General features: G+C 37.3%; 2 protein-coding genes across 2 annotated transcripts; both read right to left on the bottom strand.

Moving 5' to 3' along the window:
- Positions 1 to 562: 562 nt before the first annotated feature.
- Positions 563 to 4,675, bottom strand: LOC113506409 (zinc finger MYM-type protein 1-like). The gene is made up of 2 exons (XM_026889259.1): positions 3,386 to 4,675; positions 563 to 2,977 (listed from the first exon to the last, which is right to left on the bottom strand). Exons 1-2 carry the CDS (start codon positions 3,554 to 3,556, stop codon positions 563 to 565), a joined length of 2,586 nt encoding a protein of 861 aa, XP_026745060.1. The 5' UTR covers positions 3,557 to 4,675.
- Positions 4,676 to 4,947: 272 nt separating this feature from the next.
- LOC113506408 (V-type proton ATPase 116 kDa subunit a-like) lies at positions 4,948 to 9,690 on the bottom strand. Its single transcript, XM_026889258.1, has 2 exons — positions 9,517 to 9,690; positions 4,948 to 5,166 (listed from the first exon to the last, which is right to left on the bottom strand). The coding sequence occupies exons 1-2, from the start codon at positions 9,631 to 9,633 to the stop codon at positions 4,963 to 4,965; spliced, it is 321 nt and encodes a 106-aa protein (XP_026745059.1). The 5' UTR covers positions 9,634 to 9,690; the 3' UTR covers positions 4,948 to 4,962.
- Between the last annotated feature and the right edge of the window lie 6,303 nt (positions 9,691 to 15,993).

Genomic DNA, 15,993 nt, shown 5'->3' with positions numbered 1-15,993 from the left:
GTTGTCCCATATGTATTTATATTGCACGGCGCATACATTTCTAACCGGCTACTACTAACAATAGTTGCAGAACTACACCGGTCCGAGCGCCCGCTCGCGGAGGGGCCCGCCCTAGTCGCTTCTGCATTATCCATTTCCACATTACTGTCTTTTTGTTCCCATTTGATTGTTTAAAACGTGTCGATGGATATTCCAGTGGTATTATTTCCACTCCTCTCACTCGAAATGGCTCAGTCGATTGTGGAAATGTCCTCTTATTGACTGATCATAAGCGTCATTATAGAAGTCTGGCGAACAGGGACTGAATAACCCGAAAATTACGGTATGTTTAAATAACGGTATGACGTCATACCGTAAAAAAATTGTTACCGCTATATTTGGATACCTAATTTTATTTCGGTACCTTAATTTTTGGGTACCAATATACAGTGGCGTAGCGTGCCATTTTGGCGCCTGGGGCGGGAGACCCACTTTGCCGCCCCCATTCTATAGGTGCTTAATTAAAATTAAATTGCACAGGCAATGAGATACTTTTTATTGAAGAAAAATTGGATGAGCGGTTTTACAAGCGGATTCTACGAGCCTTATGAGCAGCGAAGTCAGAAATAACTTTGTCAAAATCAATATTAGCAGCCAATTCTTGTTCAATCGACAATATAGCCAAGTTTGATAATCTAGCGGAGCTCATAGTAGATCTGAGGTAATTTTTTATTAGCTTCAACTTCGAAAAACTTCTCTCACAGCTTGCCACACTAATCGCCAAAGTCAAATATATACGAATCAAGATGACTATATTTGGAACCGAAATTCCGAGATTCAGTTTTTGAATGAACTGGAGGAGCTCCAGTGGTCCTTTACCACTTATATCTTCCTCTGATTCAGAACAGGCAATAAATTGCTGGAGACGCTTCCGCTCCATCTGAAACTCGTCCTTGTCGATGTCTTCTAATACATGGGAAAGATCACACTCGAACTTGCTGTCCAAAAGTTTTGCTGGCATCAAAAATCCGAACTTGTCCGATATTTCTTGAATTTGCTGGAATCGAGTCGTCATTTCTTGAATGATCTTGTCCAATGATGCGAACACCTCTCGACGGATTTCCTGCTCGTGAGACAAAGCTGCATCTGCAGAAGATTCATCGCCATGCATGCGTTTTTTCCTGCGAATTCTTCTCGTTTTGAGTTCGATTCCGAGTTTTTCGCAAAGAGTCTTAGCAAAGTCAATTGCTTCTTGCACTAAACGGTCTCTACTTTCCACTAAGAGGGTTTTCAAAGCGCAGAGTTTCTGAGCACACTTATCCACACTTAGTCCTCGTTGCTGCAGGTAAATCTGTGCGTCATCTACTTCAGGTAGCACTGCAGCCCAAAAGCCAAGAAAAGTTAGGAAGTTAAATGACTGCATGGCTGTCAGGAGAAGACTGGCTCCCGATCTTGTTTCGGAAGTTTGAGATGAATCTGTTAATTGTTCCAGTACCTCAAGAACTCCCTCAAACTTATTTTTAAGCATCTTGACAGCTACATGTCTAGCGCTCCAACGCGTTTCAGTGACTCGTTTCACTGCTTGACCTGTGACGGCAACCAAAGCGTTCCATCTAACAGTTGATGCAGAAAAGAAGGCAAATAGCTTCTCTAGAATTCCAAAAAACGTCACCGAATTCACTGATTCAGAAGCAGTGTGTACCCCAGCCAAGTTTAGTGAGTGGTTTGTGCATGCAACGAATAGAGCTTTCGGATTTAGTGCTTTAATCCGGGCTTGAACTCCATTGTGGATCCCTGACATTGTGGCAGCATTGTCATAAGCCTGTCCTCTCAGATTCTGTATGTCCAGTCCGTCTGATGTTATCTTCGCGATTATATCGTTGCTGAGATCTTCTGCATTTTTTCCTTTTGGTTGGAAGAAGTCAATGAAAGATTCTACCACAGCGACTTTTTCTCCTTCGATATGTACGTATCGCAGAACTTGGCTCATTTGGTCATTGTGGGAGATGTCTGGTGTACTGTCGAAGATTACGCAATAATATTTAGCTTTTTGAATACGACGGATGATGGTGGATCGAACTTGCTGTCCCAGTAAATTTATAAATTCATTCTGGGTTTCTGGAGACAGATATGAAACTGACACTCTTGCTCCCAGCTTTATCTTTGTCAGGTGTTCCATTAGAAGAGGATCGTATTCAGCTAGGAGGTGCACTAACTCTAGAAAGTTCCCGCGATTGCCACTATCATCTCCTCGAATGTCTTCTCGATGTCCTCTGAAGGCCAGATTCTGTTTGGCTAAGAACTGGATAATATTCAGCAACCTGTACAATACATCCCTCCATTTCTTCTCCTCACTTTCGAAAACTTCTTGTTGTTTCTGATCGATGGTTGCTTTACAGTTCAGGCAAACTTCCAACTCCTTCCATTTCAAGAAACTCTGTTCATGGCCCAGGTTATTTTCATGGTCTCCGATTCTTGGATTTAGCTTCCACCATTTGTTGAATCCTTCTTCAGATGCGAAGTTCGAGCCGGAATTGCCAAACAGCTTGCAAGAAAAACAATACAAAGACTGCTTCAGAGGCGAGTACACCAGCCATGTTCGGAGAACCTTTTCGCCATTAGATAATGGTTTGTAGAACCACTCTTTGGTTAGTTTTCGGGTACCGCCTTTCGTTGAAGTCCCTGAGCGAACAACATCGGCAAATTTGGAATCGATGTGCTGTACTGAGTCAGACCCGCGACGTACTAGAAGCGTTCTGACTTCGTCGGTCATAGGAGAAGGCCAGCAACCTACATCGTCGAGATTCACATCTTTGACTTCGGCAGGAGCAGAAGGCACGATTTCAATTATGTCTTCTTTGGCAACATTCACTTTTTCTGCAGGCTTATGACTAGATGCTTGAGGCACATCTGGTGAGTCGACTTCGTCTTGACCCTGCTCTGTGGTGGGACCAGAACTACTTCCAACTGCGACGCCAGGCACGTCTTCTTCTTGTGCCTGTAAAATAAGTTATGTATTCCCATGAATATTGGCTAGAAGACACGTTAGAATTTCAAATAAGTATTTTAACTATCACAAAACAAAAGTGGTTTTGGTGACGGCGCGGCTAAATGAAAAATTATGTTACCTACCATAAATAATCAAGTGATCAAAAAACAAAGAAAATATTCCTAGACATTTACAAAACATTCCCAATACAAAATTTCATCTTATTTTGTTTAGCGGCTTAGGCTATAGAGCTGACAACTAAAAACAAACGCACATACATACACATTTTGATTTTTTACTTTAGATAAAGAACCTTGCAATTTATTGCGAGCGACCCAGCCAATAAAATGTCTAAAATAACTGGAGTAATTCTAGGCCACACACGATTCTAGATGGAGGAATCATATATCTACTTACACTGGAATCACTTCCACTGCTGCAGGATGCCACCGAAGACGTTAACGTGGCTTTCGAACCAGAACTAGAACTGAAATATTTCAGTAATGCACCTTGAGACTTTTTCGCATCTGCTGCTTTCTTAGCCCTTTTTTTGCGGAATTCCGCACCGCTTTCTTTGACTCTTTTCATTTTCAAAAACTAATTCAAAGATTGGGTAAAGATCTAAATGTTTAGTTTTAGAAGATTCAATAGTATTTAAAAGATCGAAACACAATCAAAACGACTTTCGTTCCGTATCCAAAACTCTCGCAAAACAAACATACGAGTAATGCGTGATTGCGTAATGGCACTTCACGATGCACTAAAACAAACAAAGTACCTACAAATGAATGCGTAGTACTAATTCAATGAGTGCGAAAGAGAGGCATCGACACGGGCCGACTCGTAAAACAAAAGATTTCAGATTCAGATCAACTCGGTTCGCGCGCGTTGCCTCGCCGGCGCGGCGGGCGGGCGGCGCGGCGTGATGCGATGTTGCCGTTCGTATGTAAACAAACAAACCTTATAAAGAGCTCTGTCAGTAATTTAGCAATTTTTCTTTTAAATAAATTTTAAAAAATCCTTTGTGCGCAAAATTTTATATAAAAATGGAAAATTATACTGTGTAATGAAATGAATGAATCATAGATCAGATCTCAACCCGCTTCAACGGCGACATTTTGCCGCCCCCGCGGGCTGCCGCCCGGGGCGGGCCGCCCCCTCCGCCCCACCCACGCTACGCCACTGCCAATATAAAAAGGTATATTTCGCTAGCAGTACTTAGCCGTTACTAAATAAAGGTATGAAAAAGATGGAAAGACGAAGAAAACAGGATTGTTGCCGGCGCGCACGGTCGTGCCTTGGCCTTGACCACCCTTTTCGGTGCCTCGCACCCCTCGCCCACGTCCCGCAACTGTCAACGCTATATTTTTCGGTACCGATATCGCATAAAGGTTAAATAGCGGTATACCCTAACTTTTATTTTTTTAAGGTACACTTATTTTATACCGGTAGCGTAACCTTATACCGTAACCCCTTTCAGTCCCTGCTCTAATTGCAATAATAGGTTTGTACGTTAAAAACAGGAAGTTTAACATAAGATTAAGTAGTACACGCTAGTTTCTTCCACATTACGTAGTCAGCATTCATTAGTAATCTTTGAACCAGTTTCTGCAATTCTAATTATATGTTTCTTTTCTAGTTGTGCGTTGCAATTGTCATGTACGCACTTATTCATATAATATACAATATTCATATAGTCAGCGCATACTACTGCGCAAAGTTTTGCTGAATGTAAAATTAGACTCTCAATATTCTCTCATATCATGATTATGATCATGACTAAAAGAGCTCTGATAAAGAAATAAGTGGGGCGGTACGATTGATGAGAAGGTGGAGACCACTAAGACACATAAGCCCATAGTAATCACAATTCAAAATCACGTGTATTGTAAATGTCGTTCTCAAATAAGCAATTTAATCAACCCTTAATGCAATAATGTATCTTATCTACATGATCAGGTGGTACAAAACCGCTTGACACCTTTATTAAAGGTCTATCCTTCTTCGGGGTAATATCTCACCTCAAGATCGATGATCTCCCTCGGGTTAGGGGCTCTGGGGGCTTCCTTGACCGCGGGGATGTGGACTCCGTCCTTATGTACCTCCGCCTCAATGTACCGCAGTTTGCGTTCCATCTCATCGCAGCGACGGACTTCATTGACAAACTTACGCTGGAACGCGTTGACGTCCGGATTCAACTGGAAACAGAAGGTTATGTTAATAAATTAGGGATTAGTGTTCATAGGAAGATGTGTTAAGTGAGTTAAGTAGACATCTTGGTTGTTTGGATAAAAATGGATCCGGATTTGGTCTGATGTTGACGTATGTAAGCGCTGTATATACCTACTAAGTCCTTGCTAAGATTATTTTTCTCCGAAATTATTTCGTCTCAAATATGACTTCATACAATACGTTGCAGGATGACTGTTTTCATGTTGTACATCTCAGTGCCATCGAACGCTAAGCTGATATTTATTTAATCAAAATGCTTATTTTTACAATCATGTTTCAAATAATTACCTATTGCTGAGATGTCGTGCTAACAGTAAAGTCTATTACACTTAGTCATAGTGACACCATCATCGAGACCTAACATTGTTCTTTAACAATAATGTTTAATTGTGTTACAAATGTTACAACAACTAGTGACATAATGTCTCTATTTATAAACAGTATAGTAAGTACTTTCAGTAAACATTGTAAGACCCGAATCATAACACTCTCTTGTGTATGGTGAGTACACACGCGTTCAAATTACTATAATTAAAAATTCTCATTAACATAATACAAGTTTCAAGAAAAAAATCATTAGCTACAAAATTGCTTTGAAGATATTGTAACACAATATTCAAGAAATTTATTTTGAGCTTGTCTGCTCGTTAAAATTGTCCTCTATTAGACTTCATTGTCGATAGTCCATAAATGCCGGCGGATAATTATGTTTAATTTGTTCGACACTTCAGTCTGGTGTATTTTAAGACAAAATTATCAGGTAGGTACCTATTTAACAGTAGATATATTGTATTGTCAGTTGAATACGATTACTTTTGAAATATGGTTTGACATTGTAAACTGATAAAAGACAGATTTTGTATGTTTTACAAGAATGATGATAATTAATAATAATAACAGATAAAGGCATCCAGATATTGAAATTATGTCCCCTTGTTCGCCTTTAAAAAAGGACTGGATCTGAAGAGAGGTACGAATAACACATATGAATTTGGCACAAACCGCTGCTTATCTAATTTAAAACCTAGATGGAAATATCCACTACAGCCAAATGAACAATGGCGTTGTAAAGCTTAGCCTTAGGGTTTTACAAAAACTAGACAGGGCCGCGATATAACTAGATGTCTAGATTGGGAATAGGTAGGAATGAATAAGCAAGGGCAATTCCGAAGGTTGTCTGGAAGATATCGCTTTTAGCGATAAGACCGCCATTGTACCCTAACATTGTATGTATTAAGAATCACTGCTGTAATTCCATGGTGTACAATAAAGAATATTCTAATTCTAAGGGCAAACGAACCAAACTTCGGGACGTCGGTGTCACAATAACGAGGATGAAGTGGAGCTGCGCAAGCCACTTGACAAGAGGAAGAGGCGGCAGGTGGACTATAGCGGTGACAGAATGTTGGCTAAGGCAAGATAAAAGAAGCTTCCGTCTTCCCGGAGTCGATGATATAGTAACGGTCTCAGGTCAAGTCTGGATGGGGCTGGCACAGAACCGTAAAAAATTGACATGAGAAATGGGGGACAATGGCTGTGGATGATGCCGATGAACCAAGGAATTAGAATCGCCCTCTAGAGTTGAGAACTATGCTCAACAAAGAGTATTCGGACGGACTAGATCTTACATTAACATACAGTTTTGGTCCTTTTGGTAATATGGGCTGAATGCAAAAAGACTAACGTTAACGTGTTTTTATAACTCGACTTATTGCCTAATAGAGCTCAACTATGTATTTAGTATAAATATTCCTTAAATGTAAGCATAGATAAACTGGCAATGCAAAGCGCGTTCTAGTTTTATTTAACTAGTCGTATGACGTAATTGCACGACAAAATTTAAATGTGTAAATAGTTTGTCATATATTAGATATTTAGTATTTTAAAGTCAAGTATTTTCCATCTAAATCGTACAAAAATAAATAACGGGGAAAAAGAATTAAAATATTAATCTTTATTTCTTCGATTCCCATCGATTTTTTTATTTTATTTCTCAAACGTAAATTGATCAAATTGGATGTGAATGAGTGAATGAAATTAACGCTTGTCGTTTTACCTTTATGTGCATCTATAACAGCTTAGTTGTTACGTCTGAACTTCTAATAAACTTTAAAGCATTTAATCTTTGTAATTGTTTAATGTTCACATATTCTTTTATTATCTTTCTAATGGATTCAAAATATTATTTGCTTAATAGATACTTTAAAACGTGTAGAGCAAAATCTCGTCTCAACTTTGTAAGAATAAATATCAATACACGATGCTCAGAAATCAAAAAGTATGACACAGATCGTGTCAAAAAACTTTGCCCGTTCAAGATTATAGTTGTATAACTATATTGGTATAAGATTTATTGATTAGAAATTACCATCATGTTTACATAACACTGTGCGAGTGTTTAGTGCGTGGGTGAGATGAAGTACCACAGAACAAGGCTGTGAGAAATAGTTCAACATCTGTAGAAATGTTACAAAATGCCCTGTTTTAAAAAATATTCGAATCGGAGAGTTGAATGACCTTGTTGTCACTCTAATATAACACAGCTAAACAAACAGGATTTAGTACTTTAAATTCGGCGGCATAAGTGTGTGCACGTGCAGAAAGACAAACACAGGTAAAGAATATGGGCTATAGAAGAACCATCGTAAAAAAATACATGTTTTGAAAAATTCCAGTATTGAGTTTCATTATTATTAAATAATTACTGGGTGACTGGCTTTTTGTATTTGCAGAGCTTTCTAGCAAGAACATGATACTTTCGCGACATCTTCAGCCAGACAAATGTTTTTACAGAGAATCGTTTGGACTATGAGAACGAACTTGAGAGTAACAATGTAAAACAAAACCTACTGAGAGCTAATTTACATTATCTGCATATAATTACGCCATAACTACGGGAAGAGCAATAAAAAATACAGTAAAATCTATTGAATTACTATAGGATTTAAATAGGTACTTCATTGTTTTAATGTTTTCATTATATTCTCACATATGATTTTTATGTGAATTCTATGTTAATAAAGTCATTGTGGTGTAAATTGCGATCAGGTGTCATGGCGGAAACCGGTCCGGCGGGAGGCCTAACCTTAGCGGCCAAACATTGCATCCTTCGTCATGGTGAGCCAAGACTCGCGAGGCGCACGCGCAGATGCATTGCGAATTTGCGATTTTATTCCGCTAGTATTGCGTATGACTGTCTCGACTGATTTATCATTGAATGAGTTTTATTCGTGGGTATAGTCATTTAAAGAAATAGTTTTGATATGAAAGTCAATCTTTTAGAATATTAATAATTGATACTTATTAAAAAAGTTTAAGAAAAAATTATACATCAGGGTATTTAAATTTCCAACCAAAGGTTATATTATCTGTGTGCAATAAAAACCTATTTTACCTCTCCTGCATTATCGTATGAAACAATCGCTCAACGACAGCTTACTTTAAGATATAAAGTATTATAAGATAGTACAATACACACAAAAACAACATCATTGATCTCTAAAGTCTAGATAAGAACACAAGTTCATGTTTTATCTCAGTCCTGCCACTCAAGCAGTTGCCAACTGACGGTAAGATACCAAGTAGTTCTTAAAACTCATGAATCATTCCATTACAATGCTTAATGAAAATAATTGTCCGAGATGAAGACCTTCACAACACTATTTACATGAAACAACTCGATCATTAGTCTTATCAATCAAAGAAAAAAATACCCACAACCTGCATAAGGAAAAATATTTCAACTGCTACCTTTTACAAGCAACTGCGATCTGACAGAATAATTTATGCCCGTGTTGCATGGCCGCGGGCGAAGACAGACCTTGCTGGACCACCTTCAAGTGGCCCAAATTGCCAGCTCGCTAACCTTACCCGATCGAACAACTCCAACTAACTCGTCACGCTTACAACTTTCCGATGATTATGCAACGACTTTTTTTTCGCGTCACTAGATGAGTATAAATGGTAAATGCGAGAGGATGTGAACGTTATATTTTTGAAATTTGGCCTTATAAATAATATATGTGCATGTATAATCACGCTGTCAAATTTAAGAGTAATTGGCACAACTGAAGTCCGGAAAGCACTTCCCTATGGTGTTTATGAACGTTGCCTTCAAAGTTTCAAGGTCTGAAACAGGTATTGCGAAATTACGAATTTTACGTTTAGAGAAAAACAGTTCATGTTTATGAAGCCTTGTTCAGTGATGACGAAGATTTAACATAATTCTCCAAATCAACGACTCATTGTTTCTTGGATAAATAAGATACCATTTGCATTCAACGGCAAAAAGAGGAAATTTTGTGATTAGTACTTACGTCTCTAAACTGTACGGTGCCGGCTTCTCCCAGCTCGGACACGGAGGTGTAAGCCGCCTCGGGCTGTATGAAGAGCTGGCATAAAGCCATCTCTTCGCTGCGGAACATGGCCCCCATACTGGTGGTCTATTATGCCCCTCGTGTTTCTGAAAATAGACACACACCGCATTAGTTTAATTACCCTAATGAGCAGCTGTCAAGAATAAAATTAGAAAATAAACACAATTTTTAAGAGGAAATTTGATGTTTGCTAGTAATTTATCTGCAACAAGCCAGTGGATGCTATCACGAATGTGGTATAATAAAGTATAAAATTGTAGAAAATCACTTGTATGTAAGTACGGCAAGCCGTAACTAATTTCACTTAACATATAGCGAAAAAGAATTTTGTTGGCGTGAATTAATTCGATCCATTGCATGTTATTCATCAAAATAGTCGGAATGCTGCTATAAACGCATGGTGCGAGCCTTTTAAGAGCTGAGGTCTCACATTGTGCCGGCCGCGCACCTTATTAGACACCGGTACATGTGTCAGTGGAAGGTACAATGGGAAAACGTTCGCAATTGATTTGGCGGCCTCTGATTGAAATGGGGGCAACTTCAACTTATTATCATTCAACTTCGTCACAAGGTTGACTTATGATTACTTATTGCAACTTATCGGTATCGTGTGAATTGACAGTCTTGACATTGCATTGCTATTAACTGTGGCAGTGGCAATATTGAATTTACTTGTTTCACGCTAATAATTAATCTAATTGGTACATATGAGTCATAAGTGCAGTTACTGTCTCCGGAGTTTCTTTGGAGGTAAAAAAGCAAGTTGAAAATAGAATGTTATCGATTTCGATAACAGCGTGAAATGAACGCAAGGCTAAGAGTGCTAAGACACAATGTTAAGTAGTACTTCAGTTTAATGGACAATGTGACCTGGAATGTGCTTTTGAATTCTCAAATGGGTTTATTAGCCGCTTATCAAGTAATACGCGATAAGGAACAATTAAGTAGGTCTTAGCCTGCAAACTTTACATTCGTACTAAAATAAAACTCATAAAAATTGCAAAAAGTTCTGGATTTTTCGTTAATATTTGAATTCAAGTGCACATGAATGGTGCAGTTAACCTTCGTACCTACACACGCAATTACTGCGTCAACATTCGCTCGAAGATCCGGCCTCAAAATTAATTAGTCTTTCAGTTCTGATGGTGTAGAATAATTGCAATACAATCAACATGGAGTGACTCATTATACCAATTACTGTTATTGAGTGCACCGCTTTTTACGAATTAAAACTCGAACGAGTTGTGGCCACTAACCGTGACACAAGATATTCGACACGCGTGCTCATGCGTGCCACCACTGTTTTCAAAAGCAAACAGTTTCATTAGACATTATCGTCTAATTAAGATCATGTAGGTAAGAGGTATTTGTAGGCCGTCACACACTGATTGAAAATTGTGGATTTTATTGTATTATCGTTTATTACAAGAATTTGTGTTTGCAGAAACGGCGATACTTTTCTTCAAAATGTTTGAAGAATGAACGTGTTTAAGAAGTACGTGTTTTTTTTTTGGTAACTAGTATTGGGTATATTGGTTATTACCGCAATTAAATGCTACGTAGGTAAGCAAAGGAAATTTTCTTACAGCCTTTGAACATGAACGTGATTGATCTTTGATCATGATTATTCAATTCTATTTTTAGTCTGTTGTAGCTCATTAGTGGTATAAGCGTTAGGTATATCAAAGTACGAAATGCAAAAATATTGACGGTGGTTTGCGTAATATTGTTATTGTTTATGAACTAGGCGGGAACCAAGTGTTTTCGTTACGACTTGCTTTGCTTGTTCAGAATACGAAGACCTAGTGTTCTCAAGGTGATTTCACTCAATAAGTGAATTTAAAACCTCTAATCTGAATATGTGAAAATCATATAAGTTACAAACACAAAACTGTAACTGCTAGATTTATCATAAGTACAGAGTCCAATGTATTTCTAAACAGCTATGATCTTGACTCGACCTAGGTTTATGGAAATTCTATATTGCAAACGTATTATGGCTATAAACAAATGAACTGACTAAGGAACAAGTGAATATTTATCAAGATTATTAAATCACCATGAGTAATGCAAGGCAAGTGACAAAAAACGCTCGTCTTGCTTGCAGTACGTTCCCATCCACTGAAGCAGGAATCGACGTTCGCGGTCAGTAGCAAGGCCAAGTTTTTGCGGACCTCCAACTGTTACGCGGTTAAGTTTTTGTGATAAACGTTATTCTATTTGATAATAGTCTTATCAACTGCCAACTGCCGACTTCCTAAACATTTTTTTACGACCAGCTAGTGACAAAACGAGACGAATGAAGACGAATTTGCTTACGAAATTGTTGTAACGGTTGCCCAATTTTAGTCAACTATAAAAAGTGGTGGGTTTCTGAAAATTAATCCCGAGATTCTAACGCTTTCCAAGTTGTTTGCCATAAGCAATGCTGTCTTATCAAGTGCACCATATTGGCACATTCTTAGGTGGACTTTTTCATGTGTAATCAGTTTCGCAAATATATGATATCGTTTACACCTTTGTTTAAATAATGTGATTCCTGAAAACATTACGTAGTGACATAAGGTTTGTTTAAGCTTAAGCACGATTTCGTCAAGAGTTATATGAAGTGCCCTGGATTTTCCCATATCACGTACCTGTGTAGGTAATTTCGTAATCTATTCTAATTTAAAATGAATGTTGCTAATAATAACAAACCACGTTCGTCATATTTGACCGTAATTACAGTTTCTTTTTATCTTAAAGATAGACACGTCTAAATACAATTAAACAAAGATACTCATTAAAAAATCGAGATAAAGATACACTTGAGTTGAAGAATACGCGCTGACGTAAGTAGAAACAAAAGATTTGAGCGTCTGTAGCCAGCAGATAATTTGAACGGCTGCTATGTAGTTATCATAACAAATGATTGACAAGACAGTTAAAGCGATTAGTAACGTTTACCAGACACAAACATGGGAGGCCTATCACCACGTCTTGAGTAAGTCTGTTGTTGTTGACATTATGACCTTTATAAATCTTTGTAGGTGTCCCAAAGGCGTTACACTTGTCAGTTCATCTTGAAATATTTAGTACCAGTTAGTTGCCGACTTGCGAAAGAGTAGAACAACCCATAGCAGGTATTTAGACGTATGCTGAACACGACACAAATATTGTTCTAACACATTAAATATTCATACGCCGTTGCAACCTTCTTCGAACGACCACGTTACAAGTTACGTACCTAAATATATTGTACTTAGTTTGTAAGGCAGAACACAAAGGTTTACAAAGGACATATACTAACCTGCAGATGATGAAGTAGATAGTATTAGTGCAATGCCATACGGGTACGACAAAGACTTAAAAATAAAAAATAAATCTGTAATTCCTTATAATGGTTTTCTAATGTTACTCTAATAGCCCGAATATTGATCCGTAAAGTCTAAGGATATGTTAAAAAAGTAAAGATTTTATCGGAATTTTACCAATTGAATTTAGTAAAATCTCAATATTTAAGTGAGTGGTGACTCCGGTTCACATTTTTACCATTAAGAGTTGACAAACCTTAGGATCTACCATAGTTCGGGCCTCGATAAATACAAATACCAAAGTGAATATCCAAGAACAAATGACAACTTGGCTCTATTTAATAAAACGTTTTATAAAATAAAAGAACTGGCCTACATTTCACAATCCGATATCAAGGAATTCAATGCAACATGTGTAGAGTAAATAATTTCTCCACAGCTGTTATTAGATCGACAGATTTATAAGAATTTCATTCAATGCGTGTAAAGATTGCAAGTATAAAAGCAAATATTGGTCAATACTTAGTCATGGCCTCATTTTTAAATTATATTTATTATGCTGTTATGACGGGTACATTTTACATTTCCATGTCGATTTTTTCCTATGAATGTATTCCTATCTAAAAAATTGAAGTGTCGGTTTGTAATATTGAAATAACTGTTTTTTCGTCTGTATGTTCCGGCTTATCTCTAAAATGCCTGGACCGATTTAGACGGGAAGTGTTTTGTTATTTTATAAAAATGAAATTCTTGTTAACTACTACGCGGATGTATTTGCGAGTACAGCTAGTGTAAAATAACACAGTTGACCCTCGACCTTTAATTTCCGATATAAGGTATTTATTGCAACACGACTGTTATAATTACTTGTAGCATTTACTTCAGTGTTCTGTGAGTATAAGCACTCCTCAGGATGTTGCCTTGAGCCAAAAACAACAAATCACAGTAACCGATCCATAATAGCTACTACAGATAGTTTACTACGTAAGTGGAAGTATTCTAAGAGTATCTATCAATAATGAATCGAATTTGAATTACATTCATCCATCAACAAATTTGCAAACCGCAAAATTTCCCTCCAAATTCCGATAGTAGTATTTGTCATCGGTGGAGCGTGACTTGAGTCCGCTAATGATAAGGATATGGCAATTTTACCTTATTAAAGAAGAGCGAAATCAAATTTGAACATAAGGACCCTAATCTACTTCTTCCTAATCAGGGCCCCGATTCCACTATGTACAATGGCTAATGAATGAATGGAAATAGGATTAAAATCACACTATTCGTATTCTGATTAAAATTTTTCCACCACAATAATTGGAAAATTCAGTACAGGGCGGAACGCTCACGGTCAATACAATGGATTTCCAATTAGTGTGGCAAAATACTTAAGAGAATAGGAATAGTTTCAAATTTATCCTATTGCCATTCATTCATCGGCAATTGTGGAATAGCAGAATCGGGCCCTGTTAAGAGCAACCAACATTATTAAGATCGAAGTCTTAACAATCTATATCTCCCCAAAAAATAACTTCGAACATCATTTTACAACAGATGGATAATTTAAACAGGATAAAATTGTGCCAGTGTTGTGTTATGAAGGTTATCACGTATGTCGGTACTATATGTACATGCTAATCTATATATAGGTAGTGTAATGTGGTTCTGTTTCTCAAAGGCCAATCGTTCACTGTCGGTTTCCGGTGTCTACTTAGCAAGCTTCCGATTACCTGACCTTTCGTTTTTACGGGAATTGAATGTAACTGCAATCAATCAGTCAGCATTTATATCTGTTTCTGATAGTTGGCGTTTATTAGTTGATTGCTTAAGAAAATCTATTCTGGCGCAATATACTTGTTAATCTCCGCAAAAGCTATAGATCAGTTTTGGGGCATAATATAAGCTTTTTTTTTATTTTACGAGGAAAGTCGTGGACGAAGCTGTAAAACCTGTAAAGGACAGCTATGGTTATATTTGGTCATTTTAAATGTTACGCTGGCTTGGTTGACGTAATGTTTTGTTCTGAATTAGGTGCGTCGTAAAAAAGTTATTGAGCACGAAAAACTCGGACAAATGCCATTCATGTCGCAACTGTGTCCAAATACTTGTTCCTTTGTGTCCATGAGCTAACAGCTAATACACAGGTTTACTCTTTACCTCTTCGACAAACCAAATATATGAACTGAGGTGCGCTTATTAGTAAAAAAAACCCGGGCTTTGTTTCAAGTCAAAAGACTTCCTAGATCTTGTAAACAAAAAAGTTTGACTTTAAATAATAAACCATCTGCTCATTGAGGAATGCGTGTTTTTCATAAAAAAGTTCTGCGCATACTTCAAAGTACTGGAATATTTCGACATGACCAGTTATAAACAATTGCAAATATATGATATAAACTGACTAATTTTAGCGTGTAAAGCGATCGAGAGCATCACGCATTATATGATGACAGGCCATAACAAATAGCTATCGAGAACGTACGCTGCAGGAAAACTCGTAATTACATACTTATCCTCAGATGAAATATTAATATAATAAACAAATATTTTGTATAATCGGCATGGTTCTGAGTGATTAGGTCTTTGCCAATATTTGTGCTACATTAGTCGTAGGTTCCATAAACATGCCAAGTAAAAGAACAAAAGCCTTTCTTTATGGTAGTTTGCAAAACCCGACGATTTTAGTATTTAAGCCGTAGAACTCAAAGTATGAAAACATGCATACATTTTTGGAGAAAATCGTCAGGTTAAAGACTTGCGATTCTCAAATGTTTAGGCATGTGTGAAAAAATAGATTAAGCCCAAAACTGAACGAATGAATTAAGGTTACAGGGAAAATTTACACTTGATTATTTGATTTAAATATGTTTAACGTCAGTCCACAAACCTCTGCACTCTACTCGTGGAAATATATTCAATATTTGCTGTAACTGCTAGTTATATTATTTGAAGGAAACAGCTCGATCATCCAATTTACTTTATTACTGCGTACAATGCACATCTATGTAAACCGTTTTATGTCCAAAACTTGGCAGTTTTACAAACACCAAGTAATTAGAGTTTCATATTACGAGTGAACAATGTCAAATAGTTCTTAATTAGTAAAAATGTATTTTAAAACTGCTGT

This window comes from Trichoplusia ni (assembly GCF_003590095.1).
Source record: "Trichoplusia ni isolate ovarian cell line Hi5 chromosome 14 unlocalized genomic scaffold, tn1 tig00003057_group13, whole genome shotgun sequence".
Lineage (NCBI taxonomy): Eukaryota > Metazoa > Arthropoda > Insecta > Lepidoptera > Noctuidae > Trichoplusia > Trichoplusia ni.
The sequence above is the reverse complement of the archived record's forward strand: the minus strand, read 5'-3'. Positions and strand labels throughout refer to the sequence as shown.

Excerpts from the sequence above, each read along its gene's own strand:
- LOC113506409 (XM_026889259.1), bottom strand. The coding sequence starts at position 3,556 with ATGAAAAGAGTCAAAGAAAGCGGTGCGGAATTCCGCAAAAAAAGGGCT. Across the intron at positions 2,978-3,385 it reads GCAGTGGAAGTGATTCCAGT|GCACAAGAAGAAGACGTGCC; the intron begins GTAAGTAGATAT and ends CTTATTTTACAG.
- LOC113506408 (XM_026889258.1), bottom strand. The coding sequence starts at position 9,633 with ATGGGGGCCATGTTCCGCAGCGAAGAGATGGCTTTATGCCAGCTCTTC. Across the intron at positions 5,167-9,516 it reads GCACCGTACAGTTTAGAGAC|TTGAATCCGGACGTCAACGC; the intron begins GTAAGTACTAAT and ends TTCTGTTTCCAG.